General features: G+C 36.1%; 1 protein-coding gene and 1 pseudogene across 11 annotated transcripts in view; one reads left to right on the plus strand and one right to left on the minus strand.

Annotated features, from left to right (window-relative positions):
- HECTD1 (HECT domain E3 ubiquitin protein ligase 1) overlaps window positions 1-18,200 on the minus strand; it is an 86,727-nt gene that overhangs the window by 27,805 nt on the left and 40,722 nt on the right. For all 11 annotated transcript variants that reach the window (XM_025870206.2, XM_073895028.1, XM_073895027.1 and 8 more), the window contains exons 13-24: window positions 15,349-15,571; window positions 14,565-14,828; window positions 14,384-14,460; window positions 10,094-10,228; window positions 9,170-9,316; window positions 7,999-8,093; window positions 6,893-6,998; window positions 3,811-3,945; window positions 2,693-2,832; window positions 2,091-2,414; window positions 408-574; window positions 140-316 (exon numbers count right to left, since the gene is read on the minus strand). In XM_025870206.2, the coding sequence (XP_025725991.1) occupies window positions 140-316; window positions 408-574; window positions 2,091-2,414; window positions 2,693-2,832; window positions 3,811-3,945; window positions 6,893-6,998; window positions 7,999-8,093; window positions 9,170-9,316; window positions 10,094-10,228; window positions 14,384-14,460; window positions 14,565-14,828; window positions 15,349-15,571 (1,990 nt within the window). The remainder of the gene's footprint in view (window positions 1-139; window positions 317-407; window positions 575-2,090; window positions 2,415-2,692; window positions 2,833-3,810; window positions 3,946-6,892; window positions 6,999-7,998; window positions 8,094-9,169; window positions 9,317-10,093; window positions 10,229-14,383; window positions 14,461-14,564; window positions 14,829-15,348; window positions 15,572-18,200) is intronic.
- On the plus strand, window positions 11,068-11,412 carry LOC112822506 (large ribosomal subunit protein eL36-like; annotated as a pseudogene).

Here is an 18,200-nt window from a genome sequence, read left to right on the forward strand (position 1 = left end):
TAATGTGAAATCAATACAGTTCTACTACAGAGTGCTGGGACATTTATACAATTTGTAAACTAACCAAAATAACAAAAGAAAAATACTTTGTTATTTAAGTACTCCATTTCTACACTAAAAATGCTAAGTACCTACTCACCATTATGCAGTTCCCCTGTGACGGTACCTTCTCCCTGTGGGCTGCCATCCTGATCTCGCCATTTCCAATCAAGGCCTCTGATCACACGAGCCCCTGGAACCATGTATTTCAGAACCTGGGAGCGAACTAGACGTCTTTGTCTTCTAAGATTAGCTTCTGCTTCCTTAGCTGCTTTCCCTATAAAGTAGAAATTCAAGAAATATAAACAAGTCACATTTTATAAAGAGAACTGTTCCATTAAGTTAAAACCCTGTTATCATCTCTTTACCTAGCTGGTCTTCACATACTCCATTTACAGTGCCATAAAGTTCAAATCCAGATAGTGACAGGTAGTGGGTTTGTCCACTAGCATTCTTCCCCATCTGTTTAATTCTCACATGTCGCCACCCTTGTTTCTCATCCTTTGGTGGATCAAGAGGCCAGGTTGCTGTTGACCTGTGAATGTGTTAGGGAAAAAATGGTGCAATGTTTTAAAACAGATGAAAAAGATATTTAAGGTGGGGAAGATTTTTTACATAACAGAGACCAATAGAAAAAATAAACCAACTTCCACATTCAGGGTGTTATGGAATTCCACAGTCTGTTACACAAGAATCAAGATATCAAAGGAGAAAATCAGCCATCATTAAAAATGAAATGTTTAAATGTATACGACTGGCTCATAATTTTAAATGATTTTTGACTAATAAAATCCAAAGAAATAAGACAAGAAATTTTAAGAGTAACAGTATGCTTGAGATGAAAAAGATTTTTTAAAATTCATGTGAAGTTTAAAATGATATATTAAAATATTAAATTTAAAGCATGAAAATATTATTAATCCAAATGTTAAGGAGCTCCCTCCATACTACATGAAATGCAGAAATTAATTTAACTCCATGCCCTATATTCCCCTCAAAATGTGCCACACTGTTCTATTAAAACTTAGAACTAAAATTTTTAGAAATATAATACTTTTGGGGGACCTGGGTGGCTCAGTTGGTTGAGTGTCAGACTCCTGGATTCAGTTCAGGTTGCTATCTCGGTGCCATGGGATCAGCAGCATTGAGCCCCGTGTTCAGCATGGACTCCTCCCTCTCCCGCCCCCTCTGCCCCTTCTGCATGCACACTCTCTCAAATAAATAAATAAATTTTTTAAAAGGAATATAATACTTTGTTTTTAAAAAAATATGACCAATATATAAAATTTAGGAAAAGAGCATATAAAAATAAGAAAAATTTAAAAGTTAGCCATAATTCTATAACCAGCAATAGCAACTATTAATTTGTAGAAAATACACATATATCATGTGCGTACATGGGGAGTTTAGTATGCTATATATACACATATCTACCTATGTATCAATTTCTTTTTAAATAAATAGGCTCAGTGTTCTAATGTTTTATCTAAAGCTGTTAAAAGTTTTGGTCAAATTAATACCTAAATTATAGTAGCAAGTGAATTTTTAAGATTTTATTTATTTATTTGACAGAGAGAGAGACAGTGAGACAGGGAACACAAGCAGGGGGAGTGGGAGAGGGAAAAGCAAGCTTCCCACGGAGCAGAGAACCTGATGCAGGGTTTGAGCCCAGAACCCTGGGATCATGACCTGAGCCGAAGGCAGACACTTAACAACTGAGCCACCCAGGCACCCCTCAAGTGATGTTTTTAAAAAGAAAATCTTGGGCGCCTGGGTGGCTCAGTTGGTTAAGCAACTGCCTTTGGCTCAGGTCATGATCCTGGAGTCGTGGGATCGAGTTCCACATCAGGCTCCCTGCTCAGCAGGGAGTCTGTTTCTCCCTCTGACCCTCCCCCCTCTCATATGCTCTCTCTCAAATAAATATTTAAAAAAATAAAAAGAAAATCTTGCTTCAATATTTCACAAAGAAGACAGCTCTAAGAGCATACAGTTATAAAAATAAACAAAATTCATTACTGAATTTTTCAATTTGCAAAGACTCCTCAACTAACCCTGGTTCATTGAGACTGCAGTCATCAACATGGGTATACAAAGAAGTCCAGTTCTGTCCATCTTTGGATACCTGGAAAACCCAATTTCTCAGTGCAGACCTTCCATAACCACGAGCATGACGAAGTGTATATGCTGATGGTACCACCCAGAGACCCAGATCTATGGCAAACCAGGCATTCTTATCATCATTGCTATGACAATTTAAAGCTGAATTATCACGACTTAGTATGTCTTCTAGGCGGCCATAAGGTAGATTTCTTCCTTCTGACGATGTTACTACTACAAGTCCATAAGCAGCTGGATTTACCCATTCATACGCAGTTCTAAATAAAGGAAAAAAAAATAGCAGTTAACACTATTAAAATAAATGCCATTTATTCATACTAGCTTTTTTCACATAAAATCATATTTTTTAAATCCTAAAGTTGACAATTTATATATTTTTCTTCATAAAAAGTAAATGAGATAGTGTTATATTTAACCTGTAATACAAAATTCCTTAAACTGTATGATACTCAGAGTGGTTAATAATTTTATTCTACTACCTAGAATTTTTTTTTCAGGTGAATATTTTCTCTCTACATTAAACAGCATGACTTACTTGGCATTTGTCCCAATCCAGTAAATGATTCCATTTTCATCAAAATCATGCTGGTGCCGAAATATAAAATTTTGGCCTTCTCTTAATTTCCGAACAAAAACAAATGAAGATCGGTCAAAATCATACCACTGCTTTGCTACCTATACCAAAGAAAATATGAAGACACTCACCTTAATAAGGCTATTTTCAAATGCAATGCCCACTTTTCCCTATCCCTTTAATGTGACTTATTTTTTTAAGAGTTTATTTATGAGAGAGCAATCACTTCTCGGCCTTTTGGCTAAGATCAAGTGTAGTATTTATGAGAGAGCAAGAGCAAGCAAGTGAGAGAGCACGAATAAGGGGGTAATGAATAGCGGCAGAGGAAGACGGAGGAGACTGCCGGCGGAGCAGGGAGCCTGATGTGGGGCTCAATCCCGTGATCCCTGAGATCACGACCTGAGCGGAAGGCAGCTGCTTCACTGACTGAGCCACCCAGCTGCCCCAATGTGACTTATTTTATCACAACAAATACTCATTAAAGAATATTTGGGAAAAATTCCACAGCGGGCTCCATGCTCAGCAGGATGGCTGCTTCAGATTCTCTCTTCTCCCTCTGCCCCTCTTCCCGCCGCACATGCACTCTCTCTCAAATAAATCTTTTTTTAAAAAAAGAATATTTGTGGAAAAAACAGAAAAACGCAAATTTCTACAACCAAAGTACCCCACTATTAATATCATAGAGTATTTCTTTACTCCATTATCTCAACAGACAGGGTAAAACAACATCTGATCATACTATACCAAAATTTGTTTCCTTATTGGTCTTTATACATTTTAGTAGCTACACAATATTCAAATTAATGGAAATAATTAACAGCTTGATATTCCTTTTATTGACTGGCATTAAGGTTTTGTTCATGATTTCAGTATTACAAATGTCTCTAATAAACACCTTAATGAAGAAAGCATTTGTAGTGCTTAAAGATTATTTTCTTAGTAGAGTACAAAAAACAGAATTACAAGGTCAAAGAGCATTACCATAACTCTGCAAACATACTTCCCCAACTACTTTTCTAAAGGGTTTAAACCCCATAGCAGAGAATGCCTATTTCACCACGGCCTTGCCAGAAACTCACCATTTTTAAGAGATACTGTTCTAGAGATTCAACTGTAGCTAAGGGTTCCATCTTCAACATCCTGCCAGTCCTGTCTATCAATGCAGTTTCACCAGGTGCACGTTCCAACCGAAATCTTAATCTTCTTGTAAGTATCTGTGCAAAAAAATGATAAAACTGCTTCAGAAAGTACCTCGTTTGTCTCTTAGAACTGTAAAAATGAGAAAGGTTCTCAATAGTAATTGAAAATTATAAGTTACAGTAGAACCACTGAAGAAGGATCAGTGTTTGTTTTCTATTAATTTTTTTTTTTTTTTTTTTTTTTAAAGAACCACTGGGGGCACCTGGATGGCTCAGTCAGTTAAGCGTCAGGCTCTTGATTTCAGTGCATGGAGTGATCTCAGGGTCATGAGATCAAGCCCCATGTCAGGCTCCACACTTAGCACGGAGTCTGCTTGTCCCTCTCCCTCTGCTCCTCCCCCAGTTCTCCTCTCTCAAATAAATAAATAAATCTTTATAAATAAATAAATAAATAAAATTTTACAGGACCACCAGAACAAATGATACTGGCTTTCAAGAAACAAAGTTGACACGGTACTTAGAATTTCTAAACAGCTTCAAATACACATGGTTTAATGAAATCGTAAAACACTGTAACAGAAGGTACTGCATTCCTTATAAGCTGCAATTTTCCAGGTAAGTTATGAAAAGTAGCTAATTATTTAGTTAATTTATTCATTTTTTAAATCATTTTTTAAGATTTAATTTATTTGACAGAGAGAGAAAAAAAAACACAAGCAGGGGGGAGGGAGGGGCAGAAGGAGAAGCAGGCTCCCTGCTCAGTAGGGAATCCAATGGCAAATTTGATCCCAGGACCCTGGGATCATGATCTAAGCCGAAGGCAGGCACTTAACTGAGCCACCCAGGAGTCCCTAATTTATTCTTTTAAAGATAGAATATATTAAATAGTCTATGGCTGGTAAACTTTTTTTTAGGTAGGTTTTCTGCCCAATATGGGGCTCAAACTCACAACCCTAAGATCAAGAGTCAAATGCTCTACGAAATGAGTCAGCCAGGCACCGCTATGGCTAATCAACTTTTAAAAATACACAATAGCGTCCAATCCAATCCATTTTATTAAGCAAGTACGAAACTAGCAATTTTAGGTAGTATCATTGCTGTTTAAATCTTCACTAATTCCTATAGATACATAATCAAATACTTACATGGGCATGTGGGTAGAACTACCCAGAGGATACATTACCAGCCTTCCTGTCTTTTTATCTTGCATAGTCTCCTAAAATTGGTGAATAAAAGATGCTGATGCTCCTAGGGCTTTACAAGCAGGGGAACTGCTAGTCTTTTGAGACTTATCTCTGCCTTATTTACTTAACAAGGATAAAGCCTTGGAACACCTGGGGCAGCTCATTCGGTTAAGCGGCTGCCTTTGGCTCAGGTCATAATCCCGGGGTCCTGGGTTGGGCTCTAAGCTCAGTGGGGAGTCTGCTCCCTCTCCCCTTCCCTCCCCTCACTCATACTTTGACTCTCTCTCTCAAATGAATAAATAAAATCTTAAAAAAAAAAAAAGGGATAAAGCCTTAAAAAGGATGTACTGGGGCACCTGGCTGGCTCAGTCAGTAGAGCATGTGACTTTTGATCCTGGGGTTGTAACTTGGAGCCCCACATTTGGTGTAATGATTGCTTAAAAAATCAAATATTAAAAAAGGGGGGGGATGTGCCAAAAGCCCTTGCTCCTCTTCATTATTCTATACAAAATAAAACACAAAGTAGATCTCAACATCATGTTAAATATTAATTCCATGTCAGGCAAACTAACATACTTTAACTCCCTAGACAACCTCTCTAGTCTGGCTAGTGGCTTTGGTAACATTACTGGGTTCTTGGGGGGTATGGCAAGATTTTTGCCTTGAGTAGCCATTGTTTTGGCAAATAGAGATTCTTAGTCACTTATTAAAGGTTCTATTTAAAAGAAACTATTCCAGGGCGCCTGGGTGGCTCAGCTGGTTAAGCGACTGCCGTCGGTTCAGGTCACGATCCTATAGTCCCAGGATCGAGTCCGCATTGGGCTCCCTGCTCAGCGGGGAGTCTGCTTCTCCCTCTGCCTCACCCCCCTTTCATGCTCTATCTCATTCTCTCTTTCAAATAAATAAACAAAATCTTAAAAAAAAAAATCTTAAATAAAAAATAAAAGAAACTATTCCATGCAGTGCAATGCAGGATAGATTGGATAAAGGCAAGATTCAGGCAAAATGACGTGTAAGGAATACTAAGGTAACCTACAAAAGATATAAAAGATCTGGACTGGGATATTCATACAAAGAATATTTGTTCTATCTATTCATATCTGGATACCAGCTGCTAACAAAAGAATAAATGAATAAATGAATGTGAATGTCAACCAGAAAACATTTAGGAAAAAAACAAGCTTTTTATAAAACCCATGACAGATTTCCTAAAGAATCAATATGAATAGCTAAGGAAGGCCACCTGGCTTTAAAAAATGACATAAAAAAAGAAAGAAAAAAAACTGTCCTTCAAATATTTTCATACTTGTTAGCCTGGTGATGGGTATTAAAGAGGGCACGTTCTGCACTGAGCCCTGGGTGTTATACGCAAATAATGAATCATGGAACACTACATCAAAAACTAATGATGTAATGTATGGTGATTAACATAACATAATAAAGTATTTTCATACTTTCTCATCTACTGAGACTTAGAGGGATGAAAGGACGTAACTCGTAATTCTAGAACAAAAGGACCCATTTCTTTTCCTGCCTTTTCCACTGATAAAGCATCTTTTTCCACTTACCATCAACCAAATGACTTATTACTCACAATAAACATTTACTGAAATCCACAGCGATTTGATTAAACAAAAAATTGAAATATTAATAATTCAAGAGTTATTAAAAAAACAATCAAATGACATTACGGTTACAGTCTTTAATGAGTAAGCACAACTGTTATTTAATACAATATGAACAAAGTTCGTTCTTGCTTTTGTTTTCTTAAGCAAAGTAAAAGATTTGTGCTCCTAAACACATTCAGCAATAGTAGTGACCGCATTTTTCACGGTTACCTGCAGGTTATATGTGGATCCAGGTGTATCATACAGATGGAGAGGTAGACGTTCAATAGACTCTAGTACAGCTATTAACTTCCGAATTAATGCAACTGCTGGTCGACTACGAAGAAAAAATAATTAAGAGTGTTTATAACCAAGTTCATACAGGAACTGCACTAACCAGCCTCATATAGTCCCCTACTTTCTTTGAGTGCAAAGAAAAGTTTAATTTTGTATGAGACTACATCTAAGCAAACAAAAATACTCTCATAACTCAATTTCCTTCACTCAAGAGTATTTCATTTTACTTATAAGACTTCTATCAGCTGCATTCAAAGTAGATATATAATTTATTTTTTAAAGTTTAAACTATGGGATGCCTGGGTGGCTTAGTTGATTGAGCATCTGCCTTCAGCTCAGGTCATGATCCCAGGGTCCTGGGATAGAGCCCCACATCAGGCTCTCTGCTCAGCAGGGTGTCTGCTTCCCCCTCTGCTTGCCACTCCCCTTGTTTGTGGGTGGGCGTGAGTGCGAGTGCGTGCACGCTCTCTCTCTCCAACAAATAAATAAATAAATAAATCTTAAAAAAAAGTTTAAATAATTTTTTTCTTAATATTTTCGATACATATGAAAATATAAAGCAACAAAGTTTTGAAAACTATATTATTTGCTGGCAAGGTAACACTAGTGTAATGTTTCTGGATAATAACTTGACAATCTGCATCAAGAAACTTTTAAGATCATCTACAATCTTTAACTCAGTAATACCACTTAAAGGAATTTATGTAAAAAGATGCTTCCAGGGCACCTGGGGAGCTCAGTCAGTTAAGCATCTGCCTTTGGCTCAGGTCATGTCACAGAGTCCCGTGATCAGGATCCCTGCTCCGCAGGGAGTCTGCTTCTCCCTCTGCCCCTCACCCTGCTCATGCTCTCTTTCAAATAAATAAATAAAATCTTTTTAAAAATCTTTTCCTATTATTATACATTTACAATATAAAGCTACTTCGTTTACCGAATTCAAAAGTTCCTATTTTGTGTATAAGTACTATATTAGACTATTTTAAAGTATACCAATTTTCAAACACTGCAAACTTCAAATTTAAAGAAATTTAGTGATTTACCTTTCATCATCTTCATTTTCACTAAAAGCTGTTTTAAAAACATTTATTCTTTCTACCAGTTGACTACAATCTTGTTTTGTATCTAAATCCATGCTCTACAAAAAATTAAAAAGGTACAAAAAAACCATTTTAAGGCTGTTACCAAAATTTATGAAAAACACACACTACAAAGATAACATTAATATATTATTACAAAATTATCAATATAATCTAAGTGAAATCATTTTCCTTCAATCAAAATTCTTTTTACTATATAACTTGTAGAACACAGCTAATATACAGATTTTTTTTTTTTTACTTCCTGTGAGCTTTTCCCAAAGTGTAGTATGCAAGGTAATTTCAGATTATTTACAAATGAACATTTTCCATTTTAATAATACTATCTACTTTAATTAGTATTAGAAAAAATATAACTGGTATACCAAAACAATGATTTCACAAATATCACTAAGTGATATAATGTGATATATCAATATAATTTTAATAAATGGAAGTTATGCAAATGGTAAAATTAATGAAGGGAATATACAACATATAGAAATTAAAATGAATTTTAAGAGTGTATTACCACATACAGTGATTAAGAGCAAAAATTAAAGTTGGATGTAGAACTAAAATAGAAGAAAACTTTCACTTTTTATACTTGTGTTAGAATTTGTTATAACAAGTACATATGGTATGTTTCATTAAAATAAAATTTTTATCACAATAGAGAGACATTAAAGGTAGACTAAGTTGAAGAGAAACACAAGGTTATTAGCAAATACTTGTCAAATAATCAGAGTAACTTCCCAAACAGTCATGGCTCATAAATTTTAATTTTATGCAAATAATTTAAGGACTTAAGAAGGTCTACAGACTAATTTCATTTTATGAAGAAATCAGAGCACTGAATAATGTTAAATCTTAGGCTAAAGTAAGTGTTTTGTCAAAAAAACTCTAGAATAAATTATGATTGGAAAACTCAAAAATCTAAATAGACTCAATTACTGAATTCAATTGGCTTAAACTAATGATACAACATAAAAGAAAGGCCAAATTATAAATACTAACATTTATTACCTCAGTTTTTTAATTTTTCTTGACAAAACAAACACTGCTTTGCCAAAAATGTTGCTACAAGTAATTGTTAGAACTATATAGTCTGTTCTGTACTACTTCATAAACTTACATTGTTTAAAACAGTAAGAAGTGCTTGCACCAATCCACTACTGCACATTTCATATGGTGAAATTGTGTTTTCATCCTTCAAAAGTACAATTAGATTTTCTAAGGCTGTCTTCATTAAATCTCTCCAAGTGTTCTCACTCTCAATACACTAAAAGAAAAAAAATTTTTAATGAAGACAAAAACAACAAAAAAATAAACAGATCTTAATATACTTAATTTATCACAACATCAATTACCAGGAAAATAAGTCAGATATTAAATAAGAATAGGAAGTTCAAATTATTAATGTAAATTATATCTCTACCAGGGTCAGAAAACAATTTTTTTTTTTAAGAGAAGGAAGGGGTGAAGAGGGGCAGAGGGAGAGGGAAAGAGAGAATCTTAAGCAGGCTCCAGGCTGAGCACAGAGCCCAACACAGGGGCTCAATCTCACAACCCTGAGATCATGACCTGAGCCGAAATCAAGAGTCAGGACACGTAACCAACTGAGTCACCCAGGCACCCCATGCACAAAACAATTTATAAAGGGACAATTAGAAGTATTTTAGGCTTTACAGGCTATATGGCCTCTGTCACACCTATTCAACTCTGCCCTGCACCACACCTCCAAAGCAGTCACAGACAATAGGTAAAAGAGTGAGCATGGCTATAAGCAATAAAACTACTTTCGGACACTATCATTACATTTACATGTGATTCTCATGTATCAGAAAATACTCTCACTTCTGATTTGTTTTCAACCATTTAAAAATATGAAAACCACTCTTACCTCACAAAGCCATATAAAAATAGCTAGCAGGCCCAATTTAGCCCATGGGTAATAATTTGCTGACCACTAATCAATACCCAGAATATAAAGGATAAAGGGGGGAAAACTAAACCAAGATCAATGTGTACCATAAAATCTAGAGGCTAAATAACATACTTGTCTATTTGTATGAAGTTCCCAAGATGACTCTAATTGAGTTGCTATGTTTCTGAGTGTTACCACTACTCCACGAGGCATGCTTTCAACAGCTTTAAAGTGGTCGTCATATAAATCTCGAGCCATAGTTCGTACCTACCAAATTAAAATTGCAAATATGAATTTTCACAATTAATATTTTTAACAAATCTCTTTCTACCTACATATAAATGTACAACATTTAAATTAAGATTTTTGTGCCATTACCAACTTCCAAAAAATGCTGCCACCTCTACTCATATATGTCAAAAAGTTCTCATAGCTGAAAAAGTACTCTAGTAGATTTAAGCAATTATCAAATAAAAGAACGCATAATCTTAATTTTTGGTTACTTAAGCTTTGTATTCATACGCCAAAGAGGAGCTTATCTCATTTAAACCAACTTTAACAACCTATAAAAATTAACTTTGCTTTTTTTTTTTTTTTTTAAGATTTTATTTATTTATTTGACAGAGAGAGACACAGCGAGAGAGGGAACACAAGCAGGGGGAGTGGGAGAGGGAGAAGCAGGCTTCCCGCCGAGCAGGGAGCCCGATGTGGGGCTCAGTCCCAGGATTCTGGGATCATGACCTAAGCTGAAGGCAGAGGCTCAACAACTGAGCCACCCAGGCACCCCAAAGTTGAATCTTTTTAAATTTTCTTTTTAACTTACTTAAAGGCCAATTGGCTTTATTCAATGATCCATGAATTAGGCAGCTTTCCATCTAGTATATAAAAAGGAATTTAGGGTTGAACCTATTAACAATCTGGGGTGTACTTTAGGTTTTATTCTTTCTTCTATTTATATTATTCACACAACGTATAAATGACACTATATAAGTTTATATATTTCATCATAAGGAAGAACGACTACAGTTGGTATGGGCACTAGTCACCTCTCATTTATATTAACGTTATTTGAGCCTTTCCGCCGCGGGAGCCATGGAGGGGCAGTCATGGCCCTGCGCTACCCTACCACCGTGGGCCTCAACAAGGAGCACAAGGTGACTAAGAACGTGAGCAAACTGAGGCACAGCTGCCGCCACAGGCACCGCACCAAGTGCATCAAGCGCATCAAGCACACCAAGTTCGTGCAGGACATGATCTGAGAGGTGTGCAGCTTCACTCCATACCAGCGCAGACCATGGAGCTGCTTGAGGTCTCCATGGACAAGTGCACCCTCAAGGTCATCAAGAAAAGAGCAGGGACACACTTCCATGCCAAGAGGAAGAGAGAGGAGCTGAGCAATGTCCTGGCAGCCATGAGGAAAGAGGCAGCCAAGAAGGACTGAACCCCTCCCCCTCTGTATGTAATAAAGCCTTTTTGGAACTTGAAAAAAAATTAAAATTGAAATTAAAAATAAACTAATGTGTCCCAGGCTTGGGTCTGATAAAATTCAGTACATATAGTCTTTAAAAATATTTGCTTAAACAATGTAAATTTAGGATTTGTGTAATTTTATTTAAATCACAAACTAACCTAGTGTAACTCTAATGTAATAGAAAAAAATTCACTCCTGAAATGAATAGTACTTTTTCATTCTGTTTTGGTATGCCTTTCAGAATTAAGAGGAAAGTAAGCTCTGTTAGACAACACTTAAGACACTACCCCTTTATAACAGGATTAATAAGTAAAATGAAGGTTAAAATTCACAATTAAAATTACTTTTACCTAAAATCAGTATATTTTGATATGTACTACTTCCATACCCAAAGAACAGCCACATGGTCAATGAGTTACTAGTGACTTTAAGAAACGGAATCAATAATCATACATTTCTTAAGAACATGAAAATATAGGACTGAGACTAGTTCTCCTTGATTTATTCTACTTCTTACTTTTCTTCTGCATTGTGAAATTTCAGATCCCTCTGAGTCTAAATTTGGTTGATTAATACAACCTTTCAGGAATTACAAGAAATTCCTGAGATAGCTCAGTGGTAGGTTTATAAAAAATTACAGTTGAACCTCATTATTTGAGAATTCTGTATTTGTGAGTTCAACTACTCACTAAAATTTATTTGCAATCCCCAAATCAATATTTACAATGCTTTCACAGTCACTTGTGGACATGCACAGTGCAACAAAACCTTGGGAGCTGCCTCATGTGCATGTTCTCAGGTGAGGTCAAACAAGGTGAACTCTACCTTAAAACAAGTGTCATACTTGTGTTAGCTCTCTATGAACAAGTGTCCTCCTTTCCACACTCTATTTTGTGCCACGTTTTTAACATTTTTGTGGTTTTGTTGGTGCTTTCACTATTTAAAATGGCCACCAAACATAGTACTGAAGTGTGGGCCAGTGTTTCTAAGCACAAGAAGGCACGATGTGTGTCTTATGGAGAAAATATGTGTGTTAGGTAAGCTTTATTCAGGCAAGACAGCGCTACTGGCCACAAGTTCAGTGTTAACAAATCAATAATACACATTAAACATGGTGTCTTTAAACAGAGAGACACATAAAATAAGGTTATGTATGGATCAGTTACAAAAACGTGACCAGAGGGGCACCTGGGTGGCTCAGTCATTGAGCGTCTGCCTTCGGCTCAGGTCATGATCTCAGGGTCCTGGGATTGAGCCCCCACCGGGCTCCCTGCTGAGCAGGAAGCCTGCTTCTCCCTCTCCCACTCCCCCTGCTTGTGTTCCCTCTCTCACTGTGTCTCTCTGTCAAATAAATAAATAAAATCTTTAAAAAAAAAAAAAAAAAGTGACCAGAGCCTCAAAGGAACCTAATCCTGTATTTCCCCTAAGAGCAATGGTTCAGTATTCACAGAAGCTTTACATAACACAACTACTGTGAATAACAAAAATGGACTGTATTTACTTCAAATTCCTTTTAGCATCTAATGGCTATCTTCAATTGAGATATTTCTTCCTCAAATGCCCTTAACCCTGAATTAGAAAAAACTTCTGACTTCACATTTGTTTTATTTTACTTTTTTTAAAGATTTTATTTATTTGAGAGAGAGAGAATGAGAGATAGCACGAGAGGGAAGAGGGTCAGAGGGAGAAGCAGACCCCCTGCTGAGCAGGGAGCCTGATGTGGGACTTGATCCTGGGACTCCAGGATCATGACCCGAGCCGAAGGCAGTCGCCTAACCAACTGAGCCACCCAGGCGCCCCTCACATTTGTTTTAAAAACAAAAAAGCAATCACAAAATAATACATATAGCTATAGAGATAATATATATTTATCTAAATAAATAAAATATTTCTTTCGAAGGTCTAGCATCTGGAAATATCTTTAGGATGGCCCAACACATTAACAAATAGAAATTAAGACATAAACATGTTATATATAACTGCTCCAAATAAAACCTGTTACTATTTCTTTTTTTTTCTTTTTTTTATTACTACTATTTCTAAGGCCAAAGCCATAAAAAACACAGTAAGCCCCCAATCCCAAACACCTAAAAGCATGCTTCATATACTGTATGAAAAAAACTATTCTATATCATTGTAGGTAAAATAAAAATTTCTGCCATCAGAAAATACTAATCTAATTATAAGATTTTCTCTTTTAAAAATGAAAAATAAAAAGCAAGAATCAATATAATAAAGATGGAAATATGCTGGCTTATATTTTTTAGTAATCTCCACACCCAACGTGAGGCTCGAACTTAAAACCCCAAAATCAAGAGTCCCACCCATGCTCTATGTACCGAGCCAGTCAGGTGTCCCTTGGCCTTATTTAAAAAAAAAAAAAAAAAAAAAAAAAAAGCAACTTCATCGAAAGAATGTAAAAATTATTACTGTGATTTTGAAGGTGGAGTCGGTAAACACTTGCTGCTATATCTTTTTGAAATAGTAATTTCACCTAAGATGACCTTTAAACTAAGCATCAAAATATTTGAATCTAGAACCAGGCATTCAAGTTGCTTTATTATAAAGTATTAAATCAGGATTGTAGAATTAGGATTGTAAAATATAATGAAAGTACATTCAATCCCACTGTATCACTAAAAACATTACTACCAATAATAAAGCATGACTTCAAAGTTTTTGTGACATTAATAGGTCAAAACATTTAAATTTTTATTGTCTTACACATTTTAATTGTTTTAATGTTTGTGTTTAGGATGTGTATAAAATTATAAGTAAATTTGTATTTATTGTGGAACATAAAATAATGAGCACAGAAAAGCAAAATATGTTAGATTAGGGTAACTTCTGTTATATGGCTCAATTTTTTAAATGCTTGAATATACCAATGAAACCTTACCACGTCAGTATAAACAGCAAAAAAAAAGAAAAAGCAAATCCCACAAATATACCTTTTGCTTTGTTTTTTCTAATTTAGATTTCAGTTTTCTGCCTCTTTTACCAGTCCAACCAGTCACAAATTCTGAACCTTTAAAAAAAAAAAAAAAAGACATTTCATAGAATTTATTTTATTGCAATTTAAGATACTCATTTATTCTTACCTACTAAACTTACATATTCTATATAACTTACCCAGAGAAGTTTCTGCAGTAAATGAATGTTTGGTTCCTCTATTAGATTCAAATACAAAACCAGGTAAATCTTCTTTCAGTATTGTGGCTTGCTGACCATCTGAGTTATGAATAGCAATTTCTCCTTCTTTCAAACAAGTTAGTGACCAATTTCCTACAGTGAGTTTAGTGGGTCCTGGTGCTGAGAGTATAGGTTGACTTGAAGTAGAAGGTTTTACTTGGCCTCGAGCTCTTTGTAACTTCTCTAAGAATTCACTTCTGCTTTCTATAATGACAAAATGATTATTTCAAAACCTCATTCTTTTCAAATACTCCTTTTTTTTAATAAAAAAAATTACCTGTTGGAATATCTATTTTATATAAAAAACTTAATTAGCAGAGTTTTTCTTTGGCATACTCTCACTGATTTGATATATTTAGGTTCAGGCATAAAAGCAACCCTACAGGCATAATTTTTTAAAGTACAGGGCTTTTGGAAAAGATGCAACTTGAGAAGGCTTCACACATACAATTCATCATTACATGGTTAAGAGGTAGCTTTTACCTAAAACATTAGAGAGATTAAAAGTAGGTAACAGTGCTATTCCCTGTCTCATACAATAAAAAGGCATTTCTTAAATGCTTTCAAGGTACAACAGTTTTTCTGTTGATATTAAATAAATTGGCCAAATGATCATCAAGAATGTGCTATTTCTATGACAATGCTAGCAAAAATAATTAGCAGAAAAACAAATCATCAAAATTACAGAAACTTGTAGAACATTTTAAAAGAAACAAAATATTACCTGAACTATCCGATCCACCTTCAGGACTACCACTTGAATACATGGTGGCTAGTTTTCCATCCAAGATAAATCTGAACCATCCATTACTGCCATTAGATAATTCCAAGGCTGCTGCATCACTCCATATATATAAGCAGTCCCTTCCCCTAATGATTGACCAGTCTCTCCAATGATATGGTTTACCTTGCTGCAATTCTTTAGCATCCTCCTGTGGTTCATCTTCCTAAATGTGTAAAATTATTGAATGAAACAAGGAAAATAATATCTATTTCAAATACAGGTTTTTAAAAATATGTCCATGTATCAAATTTAGAATTAAAACATGCTGAACTTATATTCAGTTGCCTGTAGTTTAACATGCATTTTGATTCAACTAATTACCTATAGCTAAGTCTTATAAGTAAGTCCTAAAAACATTAAGAAACTCACATAAATAGAGGCTGGTGGCTCAATCGGTTAAGCGTCTGCCTTCGGTTCAGGTCCTGATCCCAGGGTCCTGGGATTGAGCCTGGTTCTCCCTCTCCCCACCCCCGCTCATGCCCCCTCCTCTCTCTAATAAATAAAATAAATCTTAAAAAAAAAAAAAAAGTCACATAAGTAATGACCTAAGTTATAACATTTCCAGGTGTAGTAGTAGAGAAGACCAACGGATTCGGTCTACACACAACTATCTAATTATTCCCCAGACTTGTGCTGTCTCTCTCTCTCTCAAATAAATTAAAAAACAAAACAATTTGTAAACACTGTTTTCCTAGCCTGACATACTGAAAAATTTTATTGTTTTGACAACATTTACATATTGAGAATATTCATCTAAACATATATAAACCTGGTATGTGTATACATGGATGTTTATATGGTAAAGCACTGTTTTTTTCAAGATTTTATTTATTTATTTGAGAGAGAGAGAGAGAGAGCATGAGCAGGAGGGGAGGGGGAGAGGGAGAAACAGACTTCCTGCTGGGCAGGGAGCCCAACAAAGGGTTCAACCCCAGGACCCCAAGATCATGATCTGAGCCCCTGGGTAAAGCACTTTTAAACTTCATAAAAACTTGTTATACTTAAAAAGTATTTTTACATATTTTTTGAACATAAAAAACCAAAGTAGTTAGCTTAAAATACAAATAAGATTGTAAAATATGGATTATAAATTTCTCTAAACATAAGTACTTGTGCTCTAGGCCACGACAGGTTAACAAGTACCAAGACTTGTTTATCCTTTGTAAACAATGAAAAGCTAGGCAAAATATGTGAAAAAGTGTTTTCAAACACTGGGCAATATGCAACATAAGACCGTGATCCCCCAGAAAATAGAAACAAATGAGGTCTTAATCCCCTTAGTCCCAGACACAAATTCCTGGCTAAGGTCTTAAGAGGAAACACAAGAAGAGTCCAGCAGTATGATTTCAGGAAATAGAGATATGTGTTTGAAGAGGTTAAAGCAAACAGAACATATGGAGGATGAGTTCAGGATGAGGGAGCCAAGCCAAAAAGACCTCTAGAAATCTGCAAAGTGGTCATCATGAGTCTCTGAGCACTAGATCACTCATTTCTAGGATGATACTCCATAAGGTTGGGCAAAGAACAAATGGAAAACTGTAAGCTGAATTCCCAGATATCACACAAGGTAGTCAGTTGCATTTCAAATGCTGAAAAATTTCAAATTTGATAAAAACTGTAATCCCACAGATCAAAGAAAATTAAACAATCCTGAGCAGGGATGGACACTCACATGTGCACGCATACACAAGTACACCAAGCACAACAAAGCACAGCAAAGTCAAATTGCTTAAAATCGTAAGAACAGCCAGAGGAAGAAAAATGTTGTTAGAAAAGATGTATGCTGGGGCGCCTGGTGGCTCAGTTGTTGAGTCGGCCTTCGGCTCAGGTCATAATCCCAGGGTGCTGGGATTGAGCCCACATCGCTTCTCCCTCTCTTTCTGACCCTCCCCACCGCCCCCACTTACGTTCTCTCTCACTCTCTCTCAAATAAATACACTCTTTAAAAAAAATTTTTTTATGTACCAAAGAACTAAGATGAGAAATACAGTGAATTTCTCGATGGAGACTGTATACATCAGGTGACAATGGACCATCTCTCAAAGTGCTGGAAAATGATCAGTCCAAAGTCCTTGTAGGCACTGAAAATATCAAAAATGAAGCCCAAATAAAATATTTTCAGGGCGCCTGGGTGGCTCAGTCGGTTAAGCGGCTGCCTTCGGCTCAGGTCACGATCCCAGAGTCCTAGGATCGAGTCCTACATCGGGCTCCTTGCTCAGCAGAGAGCCTGCTTCTCCCTCTGCCGGCCACTTCCCCTGCTTATGCTGCTCTCTCTCACTCTCTATGTCCAAAAAAATAAATAAATAAATAAATCTTTAAAAAAATAAATTATTTTCAGACAAAATCTGAGAGAATTTTCTGGGTTGTCTTTTCATTTTCATTTTAAGCTATGTATGTATGTATTGCACAGCAGAGGGAGGGGCAGGAGGGGGAAGAGAGAGAGAGAGAGCATTTCAAGCAGACTCCATGCTGAGCATGGAGCCCAACATGGGGCTTGACCCTATGACTCTGAGATCATGACCTCAGCCAAGATCAAGAGTTGGCCACTCAACCCATGAGCCACACAAGCACCCTGTCTTTTCATTTTCTAAACAATGTATCTTTTTTTTTAAAGATTTTATTTATTTATTTTTTAAAGATTTTATTTACTTGACAGAGAGAGAAAGACAGCTAGAGAGGAAACACAAGCAGAGGGAGTACGAGAGGGAGAAGCAGGCTCCTGGCTGAGCAAGGAGCCCGATGTGGGGCTCGATGCCAGGACCCTGAGCCACCCAGGTGCCCCTAAGATTTTA

Source organism: Callorhinus ursinus, unplaced genomic scaffold, assembly GCF_003265705.2.
Source record: "Callorhinus ursinus isolate GAN/ISIS: 27379988/994484 unplaced genomic scaffold, GSC_fseal_2.0 scaffold8, whole genome shotgun sequence".
Lineage (NCBI taxonomy): Eukaryota > Metazoa > Chordata > Mammalia > Carnivora > Otariidae > Callorhinus > Callorhinus ursinus.